The 20481-nt window shown below is 39.2% G+C and overlaps 1 protein-coding gene across 2 annotated transcripts; it reads right to left on the bottom strand.

Moving 5' to 3' along the window:
• Positions 1-1040: 1040 nt before the first annotated feature.
• Positions 1041-6771, bottom strand: LOC139886605 (uncharacterized). Of its 2 annotated transcripts, none has more exons than XM_071870467.1 (2): positions 3900-6771; positions 1041-1157 (listed from the first exon to the last, which is right to left on the bottom strand). In XM_071870467.1, the coding sequence occupies exon 1, from the start codon at positions 6438-6440 to the stop codon at positions 3924-3926; it is 2517 nt and encodes an 838-aa protein (XP_071726568.1). In that variant the 5' UTR covers positions 6441-6771; the 3' UTR covers positions 1041-1157; positions 3900-3923. The 2 variants fall into 2 exon arrangements, with proteins under 2 accessions (XP_071726568.1, XP_071726567.1); XM_071870466.1 differs by having other exon boundaries at positions 1042-1168; positions 3900-6770.
• Between the last annotated feature and the right edge of the window lie 13710 nt (positions 6772-20481).

The following is a 20481-nucleotide window of genomic DNA, read 5'->3' as shown; positions in this document are numbered from 1 at the left end:
GGGGAGACGTAGACTAGATAACACTACGAGGGACGAACTTGCGTAAAAGAACAACAAGCGGGGAAGGAGGGGACAACCGTGCCGATCAAGCGACTACAAAGTTGACACACAACCAACCCATTTAATCTAACCCACATAGGCTATATAGAATAACGAAACCATCCCGATTTGAATTAAGTTATGTTAACCGACGCCTATGCGGTTTGAAGGAGGTGACACGTAAAATGACGGGTTGAGTAGCCATTGATGCCAATCGATAGGTGTTTTCTTCCGTGAACGATTTGAGATCCAGCTAAAGCTTTGAGATTGGATCTCGGAGATTATCACAGCGGGGTTCCATATTTTTCCGGAAAAAATCTTTAAGTTCCTATGTTTCCAAATAATGTAGCACGCAATCCATTTAGCAGCTTGCCATATTGAAGAACCAATGGAATTATGTGATATGCCTTGATCCGAGATGATGGCATCATTGATGTTAGAGATACTTATGTTGTTTTGATTCCACCAATCGAGAAATTGTATCCATATTGAAGATACTTTTTGACAATTTAACAACGCGTGATCAATGGTTTCAATTTGGTGCTCACATAAGGGACATAAGATGGTGTGAAGGTCAATTCCTTTTTTATCGAGTTCGCTTCTAACCGGGATTTTTTGTTGAACGGCCCTCCATGAGAAAATGAATATCTTTTGTGGAACGAATTTGTTTTGAGGTAGTGAAAGGTTTCTAGAGTTTGTGCCGTATTTAAGCTTATTGATCAGATTTGACAGTGCTGCTGAAGTGTAGATGCCGGATGTGTCAAGGGAACATTTCCATGAGTCGGGGCGATCTGAAATAATAACAGATGTTATTAGGTTGTTGAGCTCCGTGAGATAATCCTTTGCACGACCACTAGGAGGGCGGGACCAATCCCAATTACCGATCGAGGTAGAGTTAACGTTCATTATTCTATCAGCAACAGTTGCTTCTTTGCGGGATTCCAACATGAATAGTCTATGAAATGTATCTTTTAAGCACTCAGATCCGATCCATATATCATGCCAGAAGCTTATTGATGTGCCATTTCCTATGCGCTTTGAAATCGAGGATGTGAAGGTTGTGCCTATATTGTCAGCAACTTTTCCAGCTTTAATAATCTCTTTCCAAATGGTGCGACCTGAAATGTTCCTGCATAAAAAGTTAGTATCCAACCCTCCCCCCGGCCCATAAATGCTTTTGATTATTTTTACCCATAATGCATTATCTTCGTTTTTAAAACGCCACCACCATTTACAAAGTAGTGATATGTTTTTAGCAAAGAGGGACCCCACGTTTAAACCCCCACAATCGTATGGCAAAATTATTTGGTCCCATTTGATCCAATTAATTTTATTATCGTTTGAAGATCCTCCCCAGAAGAATTTCCGTCTTTTAGATTCAAGTACCTTAAGGATAGCGGATGGTGCATGAAATAAGGAGAAGTAGTATAATGGGATACTACTAAGAATTGATTTGATGGTCGTAAGTCGACCTCCGAAAGAAATAGACTTAGCAGCCCAATCTGAAAGCCTTTTGTCGAATTTCTCAACGATCGGCTGCCACGAGGAGGCGTGAGATGTGGGTACACCAATAGGAAGTCCAAGATAGGAGAACGGGGTATGACCCGCAGAGCAGTTCATGTAGCAAGCCATTTGTTCGGTTTCGATCGTAGATGTACCTATACCGTAAAGTTTGCTTTTACGGAAGTTAACTTTGAGGCCTGAAATATTTTCAAAACATTTTAGTAGTTTGGAGATATATTTGGCGTTTCTTTTATTCCATTCGCCGAAGAAGATTGTATCATCAGCATATTGGAGGTGTGTAATATTGAGATTGTCATGTCCGATCTTTAATCCTTGCAAATGACCATTGGCTAATGCTCTTTTGACAAGTATGTTAAGACCTTCAGCAACAATGATGAACAGGAATGGCGAAATGGGGTCACCTTGTCGAATTCCCCTTTCAGGGGAAAATTCTTTGGTGGGAGAGCCATTGATTAGTACAGAAATAGATGATGACCAAAGGCATGCCCGAATGAAACCAATCCATTTTGGACCAAAACCCATGAAGTGCATGGTTTTAAATAGAAAGTCCCACTCAATGCAGTCAAATGCCTTTTCGAAGTCAACTTTAAAGATTAAACCTTTTTGTTTTTTACGTTTTAATTCATCAATTATTTCGTTTGCAATTAGAACACTATCTAGGATATTTCGACCTTTGAGGAAAGCTGTTTGTTCACTACCAATGATTTTATGAATGACCATGGCAAGGCGATTGGAGAGTATTTTGGTGAGAATTTTATAGTAGCTACCTATTAGACAGATTGGGCGATATTCATTTAATCCGATTGGGTTGGGTTTTTTCGGGACTAATGTGAAGAAAGATGCATTACATCCTTTGGAGATTTCTGAGTTTTCCCAGAACCAATCTAGAGATTTAATGAGGTCGGTTTTAATCAGTTCCCAATGTTTTTTAAAGAATCTCATGTTGAAACCGTCCGGCCCAGGAGCTTTAGAGCTATCGCAATTACATATGGCTTCCCATATTTCTTCTTCGTTAAATTTAGCTTCTAGGAGTTGATTGTCCAAGGAAGAAATGTATTCAAGATGTGAAACATGATCGAAAGGGCATTCGTCACGTAAGTGTTTGGATCGGAAGATGTTGTTAAAATAGGAATATGTTTCTTGTTTTATTAGATTAGGATCTTCAGTCCATGTACCATTAATTGAAAGCCCGTGGATGTTGTTTTTACTTGTTCTTCTTTTGATATAGTTATGAAAGTATTTCGAATTTTCATCACCCTCAAGCGCCCATTTGATTCTAGATTTTTGTTTAAGCATGTTTGTTTTCTTTTTTTCTTTGACGATGTGATGCATTTTTTCATCGATCCATTTTTGTTTTTCAGTTTCGGATAAAGGTCTAGTTTCGGCGGTTTGTTCCCAATTATTACATTCAGTAAGATGATCACGTATTTGGGAGTCTAAGTTATCAAGTTGATTACTATGTTTTTTAAGTTCTAATTTAACGTTTTTTAGTTTGTTACGGAAAATGCAGTCAGGCCTATTCCCACTAATTGGGATCAACCAAGCCTTTTCTATGATGGTGTCGGCATCTTTTAAATCTAGCCATGTGTCAAAGACACGTATTGGCTTAGGGCCAGAATCGAGGAGGTTATTTCTTAGGATAATGGGACAGTGGTCAGAAAGGTCCCGATCAAGAGTTTTGGAGGATGTGTTGGGCCAGATAGTGAAGATGCCATCGGAAATGAGGAATCGGTCAAGTTTACTAAACTTCATTGTTTTTTCACAAATCCTTGTGAACCTTTTACCGCCTAAAGGAAGATCAATTAATCCAGAGTTATTTATAAAGTTATTAAAATTATCTGCCCAATTTTGATTATACTCTGTGTTCATGCGTTCTGTTTTGTTTCTTACTTCGTTGAAGTCACCAAAAACAATGTGTGGGATATTAAGGGAGTTAGTAAGGGATGAGAGTTCGCTCCAAAGTCTAAGTTTTTTTGAATGGGAATGGGGGCCATAAACATTAATGAAGGCAATTTCAGAGTCATGACCCGCCCACGTGCCACAAATTGCAAGAAAGAATTCACCCTCAATAGCATAGTTGAACGAAAAGATATTAGTATCCCAAATAGTTAGGATACCTCCGGAAGCACCATCCGAATCCTTTTGGACGAATTTAAAATCAGAATTACCCCAGAAAGATTCAATGGTGTTGTCACGTGTTTGGCCGCATTTGGTTTCCTGGAGGCCTAGAATTGATGGTTTTTCTTTATAGCAAATACGTTTAAGCCAGCTTATTTTACCCGTTTGTCCAATACCCCGAATATTAAGAGAAATCGTACACATGAGAAAAAACTTACAGAATCGATGTGACGGAGGTGGATTCATGGGTTGTTGCGACGAATCCCGATGCTTTTCCCGAATTCGAACGTATCCAAGCTTTTGCTAGAGGTAGAACCTGTCTTTTTAGTCTTTTTGTTATGTACCATGTCCATATGAGATCCCTTCGAGAAGTAGGATGTGCTACCACCACCGTTAGACGAGGACTTACAACGTTTAGCCAGTTGAGAGATTCTAAGCTTTTGGCCACTTCTAGCTAGATGTTTGATGTAAAGCATATTGGATCTAGGTCTTTTAAAATCTGGGTTTTGAGAGGTGTTTTTTGACTTAATGATAGGTTTGGCGATGGTGCTAGAAATTTTTCTCTTTTTAGAAATTTCTTTACCCGTATAAAGTAAAGGTTCGAGGTTGAAAGGATCGGAATTTGTTTGTTGTGTAGCGTTAGGGGCAGGCATAAAATTTAATGGAGAGTTGGATTGAGGGTTTAAAGGGGTAGTACAGGGGGTGTCGTTTGTGGTATGGTGAGGGAGGGTTTCGGGAACAGAATCTGCATGTTCTTGTGTCACTATTGGTGAGCATAAATCATTTGTTAGAATGTGTTGAGGTGAGCTGTCCATATTAGATTTACCCGAGATGTGGCTAGGTGTAACAGGGGTATCATTTACATGATTCGATGGGCCGTTAATAACAGTGTTGGGCTGCGGGATTGCAAGGGTATCCTCTCTTGGTGGGCTTGGGGGGGTATTGGTGGTAATGGGCTGCGTGATTACAGTGGACTCCAAAGGGATGGTTTTTGGTTTTGGTTGATATGAGGTGGTATTATATGGCCTTGCAGTATTAAAATCAGGAATAGGAGGTGGTTCAATTGGATCAGTTTCATTCGATGGGCTAGTTTCTTTTGTAGAGCTAGTATTATTTAAAACAGTTTCGGGATTGGAAGGATTATGGGTGTGAGGGTTTGTGGTGTCAAAGTGGTTGATGGGTTTCGATATGCTAGGAGATTGGAGAGATTGGTTATCGGCATTATTATTAAAGGGACGAGTATCCATTCGTTTAGAGGAATTAGAGGAGGTTTGGTGAGGAGGCGTGGGATCGTGGTTGTTGTTACGGGTGGTCTTTTCAGCGTTTCCTTCAACTCGATTTTCACAATCCAAGTGGGACTCTTCGTCAGAAATGTGATCGTCCGAAAGAATTTCATCATCCCAATTCGACGAATTATCGATATCACCATAAGTGTTAAACATAGAAAAGTTTTGAACTTCAATGATGTAAGCCTTAGATTGATTGACGTCACCGGGGTTGATAATAACTTGGCCGTTTATCGGTGAGAAATTGTTTGTTTTGATAATTACCGAGCCATGCGATAAATCTTGGTTGTTCTCATTGGTTATAGAGCAATTAAACGTTTCAATTACCTCGCCCCAATTTTTTGCTAAGTCAATGAATGTGGATTCTAACCAACAAGTAATAGGTACCCCGAATATGTTAACATAAACAAGTCTACCAGAGGTTTTGTAAATTTCGGGATCCCATGGGTTTATATCTTCAAGCCATTTCCATAATGGGTGTTCCGAATTGTTAATCAAGTCTAGGGCCGGGTTGGGTTCCTCAAATATAAGCATTAGATCATGCCCGCCCAGGTATTTGATAGTAAACCCACCAAGGTTTTCACTTTCACATATTTCATTAAAATATTCAAGGAATTCAAGATCTTTAACTTTGGCAATAACCGCTTGACCAAGTATTTGGATAAGATCATCATTAGAATTTACCTTAATCGAGGGGATGCCGTAGTTTGTAGCCTGCTTGTTTAGGACCACTTCTTTGAAATTCCTTTCGTCTACAGGTGAGTTAAATGCAACCTTAACATTGTTCCTAGAACCCGATTTTGCATTGTTAGGCTGTGGAGCTTGTTTCTTTCCTTCGGGATCACGGGCCTTGTATACTTTGAGTAAATTGTCACCCGCAACAATGAGACTTAGTCTCCTCGCAAGAGAATCTTTGTGGTAATCTGGAACGTCTAAGAATCTAACAAAACCAAACTTCCTTCCGTTTTTTAAGGTCTTCCTGGGGATGTAAACCTCGTGGATATTGCCATATTTTTTGAAAACATCCCATAAGTCCGTTGAACACCAGTGTTCGGGAAAGTTGTGGAAGAGGTATGAAGTAATTCTAGACTTGTCGATCGGTTTTGGCAATTGATTTGTTTTAGAATTATTCGCATCTGGAAAAGGCTTGCCATAACGATTGATAAGGTTGGTGGCTGATTCCCGTATTTTGAAGTTGTTGTATAATTGATTGTAGGATGAGTTTAACCTTGTCGAGTGATGATAGAGACCAGATTTGGATCGGACAAGGTGGGTTGGATTCTGCTGGTTATTGTAATTAGGGTTAGGGTTTTTTGAAGGTGAGTTTTGCTTATTATGATCAATTTTAACCCAAATACCCTGATTGATAGGCTGATATCGGATATGCTTGTTATCAGCAAAGAAAGATTGTTTCGACTGGGATTGGTTGTTCGATGCTTTTGGTGTAAAAGGGGATGTCGGTATGTTTGACATGATAAAAGAGTATTTCAAATAGAATAGCACGTAGAAGAAGAAAACAAAAACAGAAATTAGAATCAAAAAATCGAAAGCAGAATGTTTAGATTAGGGTTTCTAACCAAGAAGAAGATGAACAGACATGAAGGAGAGAGCGTCATGGGAGAGAGCCGTTTTACATCATAAAATGAGTACCAGATCCAGTTTGGAAAACAGATTGTAGTGAAGAGATGGTGCGATGGTGGTTGTTCGGATCCAGATGTCGATCTTGAAGAAAATGAAGATGGTTGCTAAGATCCAGATCGAATAACGATGAAGATGGTTGTTAAGAAGATGAAGATGGTTGTTCAGATCCAGATCTCGATGTTGAAGAAGATGAAGATAGTTGTTCAGATTCAGATCCAAGAAAAAACGTCATGAGTTTACCTTACCTGGAGAAAGTGGTATTTTTACTCACAGACGCGACATATCCTTTCAACTATAACTATAGATAAATTTACAATTTCACCCATACAAAGTGGGAGCGATACGACCTTTTTTTGGCTTTTGACTCGTATCCTTTGTGTCTTTTATTCACAATGATGTGACATTAAATACCTATCATGTGAAAGTCACGTGACATTTTTTTTCAGTTTTCAACGTCAAGAACTCAAGTTATGTATTTTTTCTTTTCTGAAGTTTTAAATTTTTTACATTTATTTTATTAATTTGTAATTTTAACAATAACCTTATTCTATGTTATTAACGTCAATAGATAGGCCGTGGAGGATCTAGGATTGGTAGTCACTGATATCATCGGTTAAAACTCCTAAATTTTTTTACTAGATGTCTTATTTCAATGGTATCACTAAAAAAATGTACAGTATTCAGTGGTTGTTACTAGTTAAAAATTCAAATTTTTTTCACCACATCGCGTATTTCAATAGTGTCTCGTGCCAACACTGAACCTATATTAGATTCGCCCCTGTAGTTATTATTGACTTTTTTTTTTTGCCTTTCAAAAAAAAAAGTTATTAAAAAAAATTATTAAATCGCCGTTCAAAAAAATAAAAAAATATTGACTTTTTTAATAATTTTTTTTAAACATTTTAAAAATTAAAGTATGCGAGTTTGATTGTTAAATTATAGAAAATTAAATTTTGCGGATTTGATCGGTTTAACTGAATTTTTTATAATTTTGTTATGCACAGTACGGGTCATATAATAAAACGGGAAACATATAGTTTTGTACAACGGTAACTATCTCGTCCGCTGTAATCTTTTTTTTATGTCTCTTGGGCCCATCTAAGCGGTTCTAGCAAACTATACCTATATATAATTATCATCATCGGTGCGAACAGTAACAAGGATATTATTGTCTTTTTTGAGCCTACTCAACTTTTTTTTTCAAGTAACGAAACTATTAGTATCTTTTTCATTTTTTTTAAACCCATTCCATTTCCCAGGCCTAGCGAAGCAGTCCCAGTTCGTTTCCTCGTTTCATTATAGCATGTCACTATAACAACTTACATATAACAATATATATGTCTATTGACTAAAACACCCATTTTACCAACTATATATAACGATTCGCCCTCAAAAAAAGTTATTGCCAAAATGCCCTCGCAAGTCACAAGGTCATACGACTCTGCGACTCGTGATTATCACGTCATGATCGAGGAAATTCAAGTCGTTAACTGAGACATGGACTCTTGAACGAGACAACATGAGTCTCATCTTGCGACTTACTGAGTTTTATGAGTCATACGATGGCGATGAACGACTCACACGGTTCGTGAGATCCACCTTGCGACTTAAGTTATCATGATAAGATTTCCGATATGATTCTCTGACAGATCTTTGGATTTTAAATGGATAATCGGGGTCCCTTGTGTTGCGACTCGTGATTATTGAAACTTGTTCTATCTCAAAAATGGAACCTTTGAATCCGATCAATTGGTTGTTCTTCAAGGTTTCACCTTCGATAATGTCAAAAAAAATTGAAATTGCAGTTTTTTTCCGATGATGGTGGTGGTTGACGGCGTGGTTGTCGGCAGTGGTGGTTTGTTTTCGTTGTTTAATGTTTAGTAATTGGCGTAATTGAGAAATAAAGAGTTTTAAAACGTTTTTGGTTGGTAACCATGTGTAACGGGCGGCAATGTCGCATAATCATAAATTTGGATTGGTGAACGACAGTAACGGGTTTGTAGGTGTGATGTTAGTGTTGTGGTTTAGTAATAATAAGTAGTTTATTAAGGTCGCAACTCGCAAGGTTCGCATGACTAGACCATGTGACCTTGCGACTCGTTGTTTTCTCGCCATCTCCGTAAACTCTAGATAACGACTTGAATTTCCTCGGCCATGACTCAATAATCACGAGTCGCAGAGTCGTAGTTTGACATTGTGACTTGTGAGAGCATTTTGGTAATAACTTTTATTTTAGAGCGAATCGTTATAGTTGGTAAAATGAGCGTTTTTGTGAACTTCCTTATATATATATATATATATATATATATATATATATATATATATATATATATATATATATATATATATATATATATATATATATATATATTGTAAAACAGTAAAAGTGGTCATTGGATGATGCATATTATAGATTTGTTTTGTACTACACAAGGCTTTCATAGAGTAGTTGCAGATGTAAGTATGTAACTTAAATCTATCAAATGATATATAAACATGAAATATTAGAACAAAACTTATGAAAAACATAATTAACACAAAAGATTTTCAATATTGATAAATTTATATTTTTACAATTTGTTTTTTAAATAACATCATATAACTATATAACTATTGTACAAAAAGATTGAGTATAATTTAGTATCGGTAAGTGGTAATCATCATAAAAGAGTAATAAAGAGATCTCCACAATCTACAGGTAAAAGGTAAAGCACTTACTTTTGTTTGTATGTGAAAGGTAATCACTAAAACAAGACATTACTTTCCATGACACCAAATATTTTATAATTAGATTAGATAATCAGGATTAAATTAGAGCAAGACAATTGTTTTTATTACTCTATTAAACGTTTCATTTTTGTCTGTGTTCTAAAAAAAATTATAGGTAGTACTTTCTTTTGAAAAATATATAAACTCCAGTTTTTAAGTCTTATTTAACTTGTGATATTTATCTTAAAAACCGGTGTTTATAAGTAATAAATAAAAGTAAATTTTCAGACAAAAATAAATTAGAGTGGTTTCATATTGATAAAAGTTTCTTGCGAATTGAACCAGACGTTTTTGTTTTTAGCAAGACTCCTATTCATAGGTTCATTGAGGAGTTTGATGATATGCAGATGTGTCTTTTCGTGTTTGTGTTAAAGATATTAAGAATTTGTCATCTACAGACGGATTTCTTGAAGACGGTTTCCATACAAATTCGATCATGGCGTCAATCGGTCTATTTTGGACGTGTCGTAAGTTGTTCCTTCGGATGTTAGGTTTTATGCAGGGGCGTGTCAGCTTTGGAGACATTCGTTTCTCTCATAATGTCATGTTTATTCTAATTAGTTGAATCTGATCAAGTTTGCTCTTGTCGGGCTTATTGACGTGTCTGATAGTGTCTGTGTTGTTGACTTTGATATTACTCTAATCCTATCGTTCCCCCGGTTCTCTCTCATCCAATTTGTAACGACACAACCCGATATCCATCCAAAAACGTGCTAAAAAAAAATTTCTGGGACAGTTCATCTGGACGGCGTCCAGCTATCCGGACGGCGTCCAGCTCTGAAGGACTGGACAGCGTCCAGCCATCTTGGACAGCGTCCAAATACACTAAAAAGTTCTGATCAGTTTTTCTTATACACGCGGGCGAAAAACCCGCTTCCCGACACTTTTAAACCAAATCACTTTCACAATATGTTATAATAGTTAAACCTAAGAGTTTTTCACAATAAACCGAGTTTTACAACACCGGGCCCACATCGACCCAAATTACCACCAACTGACCATTTCGACCCATTTAGTTTAATTCAAAACATAGACCGAGCATGGTGATTGGGATACGCTACCCAATCCTAATCAAATCCAAAAGCAAGTATTCTAAAGCAAACTACGCAAGTTCACTAGTTCCAGCGCTTACCCGAGCCACCGCATCCATGCAATCTATAAAAATGTAACAACGAGAGGGTAAGCTAACGTTTAGTGAGTGAGAATATACTACGTACATATATATGCATAAAATGGATACGCCACACAAATAATAAAATACCGCATACCGGAGCATCCAAGCCTAAATGCAAGCTAAGCTAAGCATACCGTACGATCACTAAGCAACAAGCTAAAGATACATCAACAAACATAAGTTCACCAACGACGATGTGAACAATGCCAATAAGCTACACCCGGAGGGTTAGCTACATCACAACAATACGACAATATATATATATATATATATATATATATATATATATATATATATATATATATATATCAATATATAAACGTCTAAGGTTAACCCCTTAACCCAATACCGAGAACCAAACACCACAATGAAGATTGGCCGAACTACACGAGCCTTAGTAAATCCGCATACACACGAGACTACTATCTTCAATAACACAACATCGAGGTTGGCCGAACTACACGAGCCTTAGTGAATCCGAACTACACGAGATCACTACCTCAATAAGATGACCGAACTACACGCGTCACCGTGAATCCGAACTACACGAGACTCACTTCCGATAAGATGACCGAACTACACGCGTCATCGTGAATCCGAACTACACGAGATCCACTTTCACAATTCAAAACCCACGGTCACGAGATTATAAAATCCACCACATCGGGGTTATCCACAACACAACAATATCAACCCTTCGCCAATGGGGTAATATACTCCACATCACAAACGCGTGTGATAACGTACACACAAAACGTGTACCTCGCCAAGGGTGGTCAACCAAGACGCACAACCGTGCCAATTGGACCTAAACGCAAGTCCATCAAATCCACCTATATGTGAAGTGAGCTCTATAACCGAGAACCACTTCACCAGACCCGCACCCATCCTACACATACATATGCACATAGGATATTAACACTCACCTTATCGCCTTGATGAATGCCACCGAAATAATTCGCAACCCGTCAATGGAAAGTACCTATTCCATTATCACAAAACACACAACACAATTAGAGTTAACTTACAAACCAACCCATTTGACACTTAGTGCAAATTCGACCCAAATGCACTTTCAAGCACAAAACGCGCCCAAACTAAACAATAATCACTAACAATAGTGACAATGGTCCTAATACACCAAATACACCCAAACACAAGTGTTAAACACTCGTCTTGCCCATTTTGACACCAAAACCCTAATTCGACCCATTTCAAAATTAGGTAACCAAACACACCCAAAAGTGTTCCAACACTTCCATAATCACTAACCCTAGTGATTAAACTCATTTTCAAAGCCTAATCAAGGCCAAATCGTCAACCAACCCAAAACCCGCCAAGCGACAAGAATAACTAGTCACCACAAACCCATTTTATCATCTAAAAGGGTTTTACAACAATCTAGCTCAAAACCCTAACTTGAATATCAAATTTAACAAATGAAATTCGGAGTTTGAGCTTACCAATACTACCACAACGTAGCCGTGAACGAGATGAACACCTTTAGAACCCGAGCTTTGGTGAGAATCCGACTCCTTCTTCTCCAAATCAAGCTCTCTCTCTCTCTCTAAAACTCCTCCTCTCTCTCTAGATAAGGTTGAGAGTGTTTGTGTGGGTGATACTGGAGCAAATGAGGCTCCTAGAACTGATCTTGTGGCCTTAACTCGTTCCACATGTGAAAATACCATTTTGCCCCTCTAAATATCTTATATTTAAACAGCTGACCCGTCAGACAAGTTAGACGGCATCCAACATTCTGGACGGCGTCCCACCCTTCACAACTGGACGGCGTCTCACCATCCTGGACGGCGTCCCAAACAACTGAAAAGGCAGAAACAGAAACAGGGTGTTACAACTCTCCCCCACTTAGAATCGATCACGTCCTCGTGATCCTCGTCACTTAAACCAAACAGACCACACTCCACGGTCCTCAACATAAGTCCCAACCGACTTCCTAGGCAACTCTTCCCAACGAATCACCTTTAACAACCTAAAATCGTCACTCGCGATTTATCAAATCCACAATCCGAGCACTAAAACCTTACTCATTCCCTCGCATTGGGAAAACTCATCCAATCTCTAACCGAGATATCAACCCTGTAGCGTACCATTACCAAGTACAATGCTAATGTAACCACATACCAACATAGCGTCAACCATCTAAACCGACGATGACCGAACAAAAGCGAACCCTTACGGATAACACTTACCACCTAACATCCCTTGTAGTGCGCAACACGTCCAATACGCAACTATCATAACATCATAATCCAACGGCTAAAGCCGATAGCGCCCAAAACGACTATGGCAACTCTAAACCCAAGGTGTACAAAATTGACTATCGTCACACCCGTAATAACATGTGAGCGAAGCATAGCTATCGCATCACTAATCATACAACATGGTCCTCACGACCCCACCATCGGTGTATAAAACAACCGATAGTTCCCACAACATGGTCCTTACGACCCCACCATTGGTGTATTAAAACAACCAATAGATCAAACATCATGGTCCTTACGACCCCACCATCGGTGTATAAAACAACCGACAGATCGCACAACATGGTCCTTATGACCCCACCATCGGTGTATAAAACAACCGATAGATCACACAACATGAAGGCTGGCCGAAAACACACGTGCCTTAGTGAATCCGAACTACACGCGACTCACTACCTTCACCACAACAACAATTGGGATTAGCCGAACTACACGCGCCTTAGTGAATCCGAACTACACGAGAGTCACTATCCCAAAGGAATGACCGAACCACACGAGTCATTTGTGAATCCGAACTACACGAGACTCACTCCTCAATACAATGACCGAAACCACACGAGTCATTGGTGAATCCGAACTACACGCGATTCACTTCCACAATAAGATGACCGAACTACACGCGTCATCGTGAATCCCAAAAACACGCGCGATCCATAATCTCAACACAGGAATGGTACTCGCATTTCCCACCGGTACTCGCATTTCCCGATAATGTTACACCATACCGACATAACACTACTCCCTTGATGAAGTCAGCGGACCCCGAAGGTCATGCTCCACCAATCAATAATCCCATGATGAAGTCAGCGGACCCCGAAGGTCATGCTTCACCAATCAACGCCCTTTTGGCCTCGAACAACGAGTAGCGTCACATCGCGCTCTGCTACGCCATAGTGAATCCTAACGGATACCACTAACCATTCACACAATCGAGCGAGGACCACCTATATCGAACATAGGCACAAAACAATAATTCTCTAGAAGAGAATCCGATATGCATATCCCTTAACCGAGGGATTTCACCTTGCTCGCCATACACGTCCATTATCTCTCAACGAGATTTACCACATTACCACCTCGGTGATAATTCAAATCCAAAATCATAAGTACAATTTAACCGAAATTGTACTCTACCACAAATCGACCAAAACTAGGTCCCAACACAAATTTCAGATCTACCATAAGCATTATCCGAATTCTCACCCTAAGGTCTCCTCGTGCGGGAGTGTAACTCCCCCACTTGGAACTACGTTCCATATCCACAACTCGTACAACCGTATAATGCTACCAAAGGTAGACGTTACCCACAATTTGGGTTCACACGACCCATCACCAAATCTTGCTCCAACCTTGAGCACACGAAGGATTTTAACCAATCCTTAAACACTTCGAACGTAAAGTTCATCACAAACTACACAAACTTTTCTCTCGCAATCATCCAATTGCCATAGTTTGTCAACTTCCACCTAGTCACTCAAGTACCTAAAGGTTTCACTTCGGTACCCTAAGTACAATGTAACCACAACATAATCAGAGTCAAACACCACGCTAGTAGGTATAAAAGAGGCACCTAATGTCGCGTCACATAGACTCCTTTACCAACATACCTCGAGATCCAAAACACTTGATTTCAAGGGTTTCATCCCACCCGCCGAACCTCATGGTTCATCAACTTCAACACACAAGCGAACACGCGCTTTATAATCAAACACTAAAACCCATTTCCATTGCTTGGTAAAAACATTTCCCAAATACTAAGGAATGCTTGGTTGCACCAAGTCTTACGCCCTTCGCCCGAAAATCAAACGTCACCATAGGGTACTTCCATTAGGAACGTCACCCATAACAACAATATGCACAACACAAGGCATTTAATCAACTCAAATTCAAACGGCACATAATAAATAATCAAAGGACATATTTATTAAAATGAAACGTACCTTAACGTCTCCTTGCCGCACCCGTCCCCGCTAACTCGGGACATTTCGACTTACGATGTCCTTCTTCTTGGCAATTGAAGCACACCATGCCATCACCCTTTGGCACCGAACATTCCCATGACTTGTGACCCCTCATGCCACAATTGTAACATCTAGACGCACTAGAATCCGGTATACCCGTCCGTGTACCACCCGTGCTCACACTCGGACCCTTAGTCCTCTTACTTAGAGAACCATAAGAAACAACCCTTCTTTCACTTGAAGGTTCACCCTTCTTGGATCGCGAATACGACTCGAAACCTCTAGCCAAGGCGAATAATTCCGCAAACGATTTCGCTTGACCCCGACTAATTTTACTCTTCAAGTCATCATTCAAGGTCTGATAGAAATCCCCCATCAACATACGATCATTCCCCAAATACTCCGGGCAAAAACGAGCCTTCGCCATAAAGGTTGTATTAAGAGTATTCAAATCCATAGATCCTTGTCGCAAATTTCGCAACTCATTACGCAACTCCCACAAATCAGTTGAAGTCCGGAACTCCTCAAAGAATTCCTCCTTAAATTCGTCCCACGATAAAGCCATAAACGTTTCGCCACCGACAAGATCAATCTTACCATCCAACCAATCCCTCACCCTACCCCGCAACAAACTAGTAGCGAGTCTCGTCTTTTTCTCGGGAGGGCATTCAATAGTACGAAAACACCCTTCGACATCCGAGATCCAAGTTGTGCTTACCAAAGGATCTGGTTTTCCGTCGTACATCGGGGGTTTAGTCCTCATGAAGCTCTTAAGACAATGTTCCATTTCACCACTACTCTGAGATTCGGAATACTTCCTATCCATTTCTTCTCGAAACACACTCATTTGCTCCGCAATGGTGGCCGCAACTCTAGCGTTAAACTCCAAATCGTCCGTCTCGATCCCGTTTCCCGTCGCCATACTAAGGAATGCAAAGCGATTAGATCACGAACGTATAAAACCACACAAGCACACACCTTCCCATCTTGCTCAACACTCATCGTACATCACTTGCTAGACACGATTTGCACCCGTAATAAGGTTTGCAAATCCTTATTACGCACACACGCCGTATCAACTCGTTAGTACAACGACCGCCTCGCTTGATGATATAAACAAACACAAACAAAATTCTACGCGATATAAACACACGCGAGAATTATCATCACAACACAATAATATATTAATAATATCCGCATTACTAAAATAACGTTAGTCCACCTACAAAGAAGGCACTAACTATAACCTATTCCGACCCGTACTCCTACAAGTCCCGCAACAAATAAGCACACACAAAAGTCTAAGTCTAGGAACCTATCTCAAGTCACCTAAATCCCTTAGACCATGCTCTGATACCACTTGTAACGACCCTACCCGTATCCATCCAAAAACGTGCTTAAAATTTTTTTCTGGGACAGTTCATCTGGACGGCGTCCAGCTATCTGGACGGCGTCCAGCTCTGAAGGACTGGATGGCATCCAGCCATCTTGGACGGCGTCCAAATACACTAAAAAGTTCTGATCAGTTTTTCTTATACACGCGGGCGAAAAACCCGCTTCCCGAAACTTTTAAACCAAATCACTTTCATAATATGTTATAATAGTTAAACCTAAGAGTTTTCCACAATAAACCGAGTTTTACAACACCGGGCCCACATCGACCCAAATTACCACCAAGTGACCATTTCGACCCATTTAGTTTAATTCAAAACATAGACCGAGAATGGTGTTTGGGATACGCTACCCAATCCTAATCAAATCCAAAAGCAAATCTTCTAAAGCAAACTACGCAAGTCCACTAGTTCCCGCGCTTACCCCAGCCACCGCATCCATGCAATCTATAAAAATGTAACAACGAGAGGGTAAGCTAACGCTTAGTGAGTGAGAATATACTACATACATATATATGCATAAAATGGACACGCCACACAAATAATCAAATACCGCATACCAGAGCATCCAAGCCTAAAGGCAAGCTAAGCTACGCATAGCGTACGATCACTAAGCAAAAAGCTAAAGATACATCAACAAATATAAGTTCACCAACGACGATGTGAACAACGCCAATAAGCTACACCCGAAGGGTTAGCTACATCACAACAATACGACAATATCTATATATATATCTATATATATATATATATATATATATATATATATATATATATATATATATATATATATATATATATATATATATATATATATAACGTCCAAGGTTAACCTCTTAACCCAATACCGAGAACCAAAGACCACAATGAAGATTGGCCGAACTACACGAGCCTTAGTAAATCTGCATACACACGAGGCTACTATCTTCAATAACACAACATCGAGGTTGGCCGAACTACACGAACCTTAGTGAATCCGAACTACACGAGATCACTACCTCAATAAGATGACCGAACTACACGCGTCACCGTGAATCCGAACTACACGAGACTCACTTCCGATAAGATGACCGAACTACACGCGTCATCGTGAATCCGAACTACACGAGATCTACTTTCACAATTCAAAACCCACGGTCACAAGATTATAAAATCCACCACATCGGGGTTATCCACAACACAACAATATCAACCCTTCGCCAATGGGGTTATATACTCCACATCACAAACGCGTGTGATAACGTATACACAAAACGTGTACCTCGCCAAGGGTGGTCAACGAAGACGCACAACCGTGCCAATTGGACCTAAACGCAAGTCCATCAAATCCACCTATATGTGAAGTGAGCTCTATAACCGAGAACCACTTCACCCGATCCGCACCCATCCTACACATACATATGCACATAGGATATTAACACTCACCTTATCGCCTTGATGAATGCCACCGAAATAATCCGCAACCCGTCAATGGAAAGTACCTATTCCATTATCACAAAACACAAAACACAAAACACAATTAGAGTTGACTTACAAACCAACCCATTTGACACTTAGTGCAAATTCGACCCAAATGCACTTTCAAGCACAAACTAACCAATAATCACTAACAATAGTGACAATGGTCCTAATACGCCAAATACACCTTAACACAAGTGTTAAACACTCGTCTTGCCCATTTTGACACCAAAACTCTAATTCGACCCATTTCAAAATTAGGTAACCAAACACACCCAAAAGTGTTCCAACACTTCCATAATCACTAACCCTAGTGATTAAACTCATTTTCAAAGCCTAATCAAGGCCAAATTGTCAACCAACCCAAAACCCGCCAAGTGACAAGAATAACTAGTCACCACAAACCCATTTCATCATCTAAAAGGGTTTTACAACAATCTAGCTGAAAACTCTAACTTGAATATCAAATTTAACAAATGAAATTCGGAGTTTGAGCTTACCAATACTACCACAACGTAGCCGTGAATAAGATGAACAACTTTAGAACCCGAGCTTTGGTGAGAATCCGACTCCTTCTTCTCCAAATCAAGCTCTCTATCTCTCTCTCTAAAACTCCTCCTCTCTCTCTAGATAAGGTTGAGAGTGTTTGTGTGGGTGATAATGGAGCAAATGAGGCTCCTAGAACTGATCTTGTGGCCTTAACTTGTTCCACATGTGAAAATACCATTTTGCCCCTCTAAATATCTTAAATTTAAACAGCTGGCCCGTCAGACAAGTTGGACGGCGTCCAACATTCTGGACGACGTCTCACCCTTCACAACTGGACAGCGTCCCACCATCCTGGACGGTGTCCTAAACAACTGAAAAGGCAGAAACAGAAACAGGGTGTTACACAATTGTTGATAACACCCCTCGAATTCTCGTTGAGTTGGCAAAGAGAGTGGTACTTTTTGTGAGGAGTTCATAAGGAAGATTTTGCTTTACAAGGAACATGTCATGCAGGTATGGATCAAGGTGTTGTTGAGGAGGTTGTTGCAGTTGGTGTTTCGAAAATCCTTAAATAGAAGGAAAAGAATGTGGCATCTTGGAAACGGTAGCTAGTGTTGATGTTGTTAAAGTGGTTGGCTCTGATGACGGTGATGAAGAGGACGAGGGACTAGGATGGAGTTTTTATATTCGTCGAGATCAAGCAAGTCTATTCGCTTTGCTAAAGCGGAAGGGGAGCTATTAATGTAGTGTCCAAGAACAAGAAAGTAGCATGTTGTAGTGAGATTTTGTGATTTTATGAGTGAGACCGAGGATGTTCTTAGTTCTCATAGGTAGTAGGAGTTCTTCTTTTGGCGTTTGCATATGCCACGTGAGTATGAAGCATCAAGTTGATTACACATTATTTGCATAAGTCAATTAATAACATTGTGACACGTGTCTCTGAACATTATGGAGGACTCATACCTATAAATAGACTCCTCGCGTCATCACTTAGGGGAATTCATTAACTTGGGATGGAGAACATATTTTCTCATTCACACATTACTTTCTCACTCTAGAATCTTAACGCTTAGCCAAAGAGCGCCAGACGGGCAAACTCATAGTTTGGTTCTGGAAGATTGATAAAGCCACCCCACGGCATCTTGACAGTGATCCGGGTCTGCATGGATTCTGAAATGTCCCGTTCTTATTGATTAAAAACGTTCCATATTAATTGATTTCGTTGCGACTTTTTGACCTCTATATGAGACGTTTTTCAAAGACTGCATTCATTTTTAAAACAAACCATAACCTTTATTTCATAAATAAAGGTTTAAAAAGCTTTACGTAGATTATCAAATAATGATAATCTAAAATATCCTGTTTACACACGACCATTACATAATGGTTTACAATACAAATATGTTACATCGAAATCAGTTTCTTGAATGCAGTTTTTACACAATATCATACAAACATGGACTCCAAATCTTGTCCTTATTTTAGTATGCAACAGCGGAAGCTCTTAATATTCACCTGAGAATAAACATGCTTTAAACGTCAACAAAAATGTTGGTGAGTTATAGGTTTAACCTATATATATCAAATCGTAACAATAGACCACAAGATTTCATATTTCAATACACATCCCATACATAGAGATAAAAATCATTCATATGGTGAACACCTGGTAACCGACAATAACAAGATGCATATATAAGAATATCCCCATCATTCCGGGACACCCTTCGGATATGATATAAATTTCGAAGTACTAAAGCATCCGGTACTTTGGATGGGGTTTGTTAGGCCCAATAGATCTATCTTTAGGATTCGCGTCAATTAGGGTGTCTGTTCCCTAATTCTTAGATTACCAGACTTAATAAAAAGGGGCATATTCGATTTCGATAATTCAACCATAGAATGTAGTTTCACGTACTTGTGTCTATTTTGTAAATCATTTATAAAACCTGCATGTATTCTCATCCCAAAAATATTAGATTTTAAAAGTGGGACTATAACTCACTTTCACAGATTTTTACTTCGTCGGGAAGTAAGACTTGGCCACTGTTGATTCACGAACCTATAACAATATATACATATATATTAAAGTATGTTCAAAATATATTTACAACACTTTTAATATATTTTGATGTTTTAAGTTTATTAAGTCAGCTGTCCTCGTTAGTAACCTATAACTAGTTGTCCACAGTTAGATGTACAAAAATAAATCGATAAATATTATCTTGAATCAATCCACGACCCAGTGTATACGTATCTCAGTATTGATCACAACTCAAACTATATATATTTTGGAATCAACCTCAACCCTGTATAGCTAACTCCAACATTCACATATAGAGTGTCTAT

The sequence above is a fragment of the Rutidosis leptorrhynchoides genome, chromosome 1 (assembly GCF_046630445.1).
Source record: "Rutidosis leptorrhynchoides isolate AG116_Rl617_1_P2 chromosome 1, CSIRO_AGI_Rlap_v1, whole genome shotgun sequence".
In the NCBI taxonomy this organism is placed as follows: domain Eukaryota; kingdom Viridiplantae; phylum Streptophyta; class Magnoliopsida; order Asterales; family Asteraceae; genus Rutidosis; species Rutidosis leptorrhynchoides.
The sequence above is the reverse complement of the archived record's forward strand: the minus strand, read 5'-3'. Positions and strand labels throughout refer to the sequence as shown.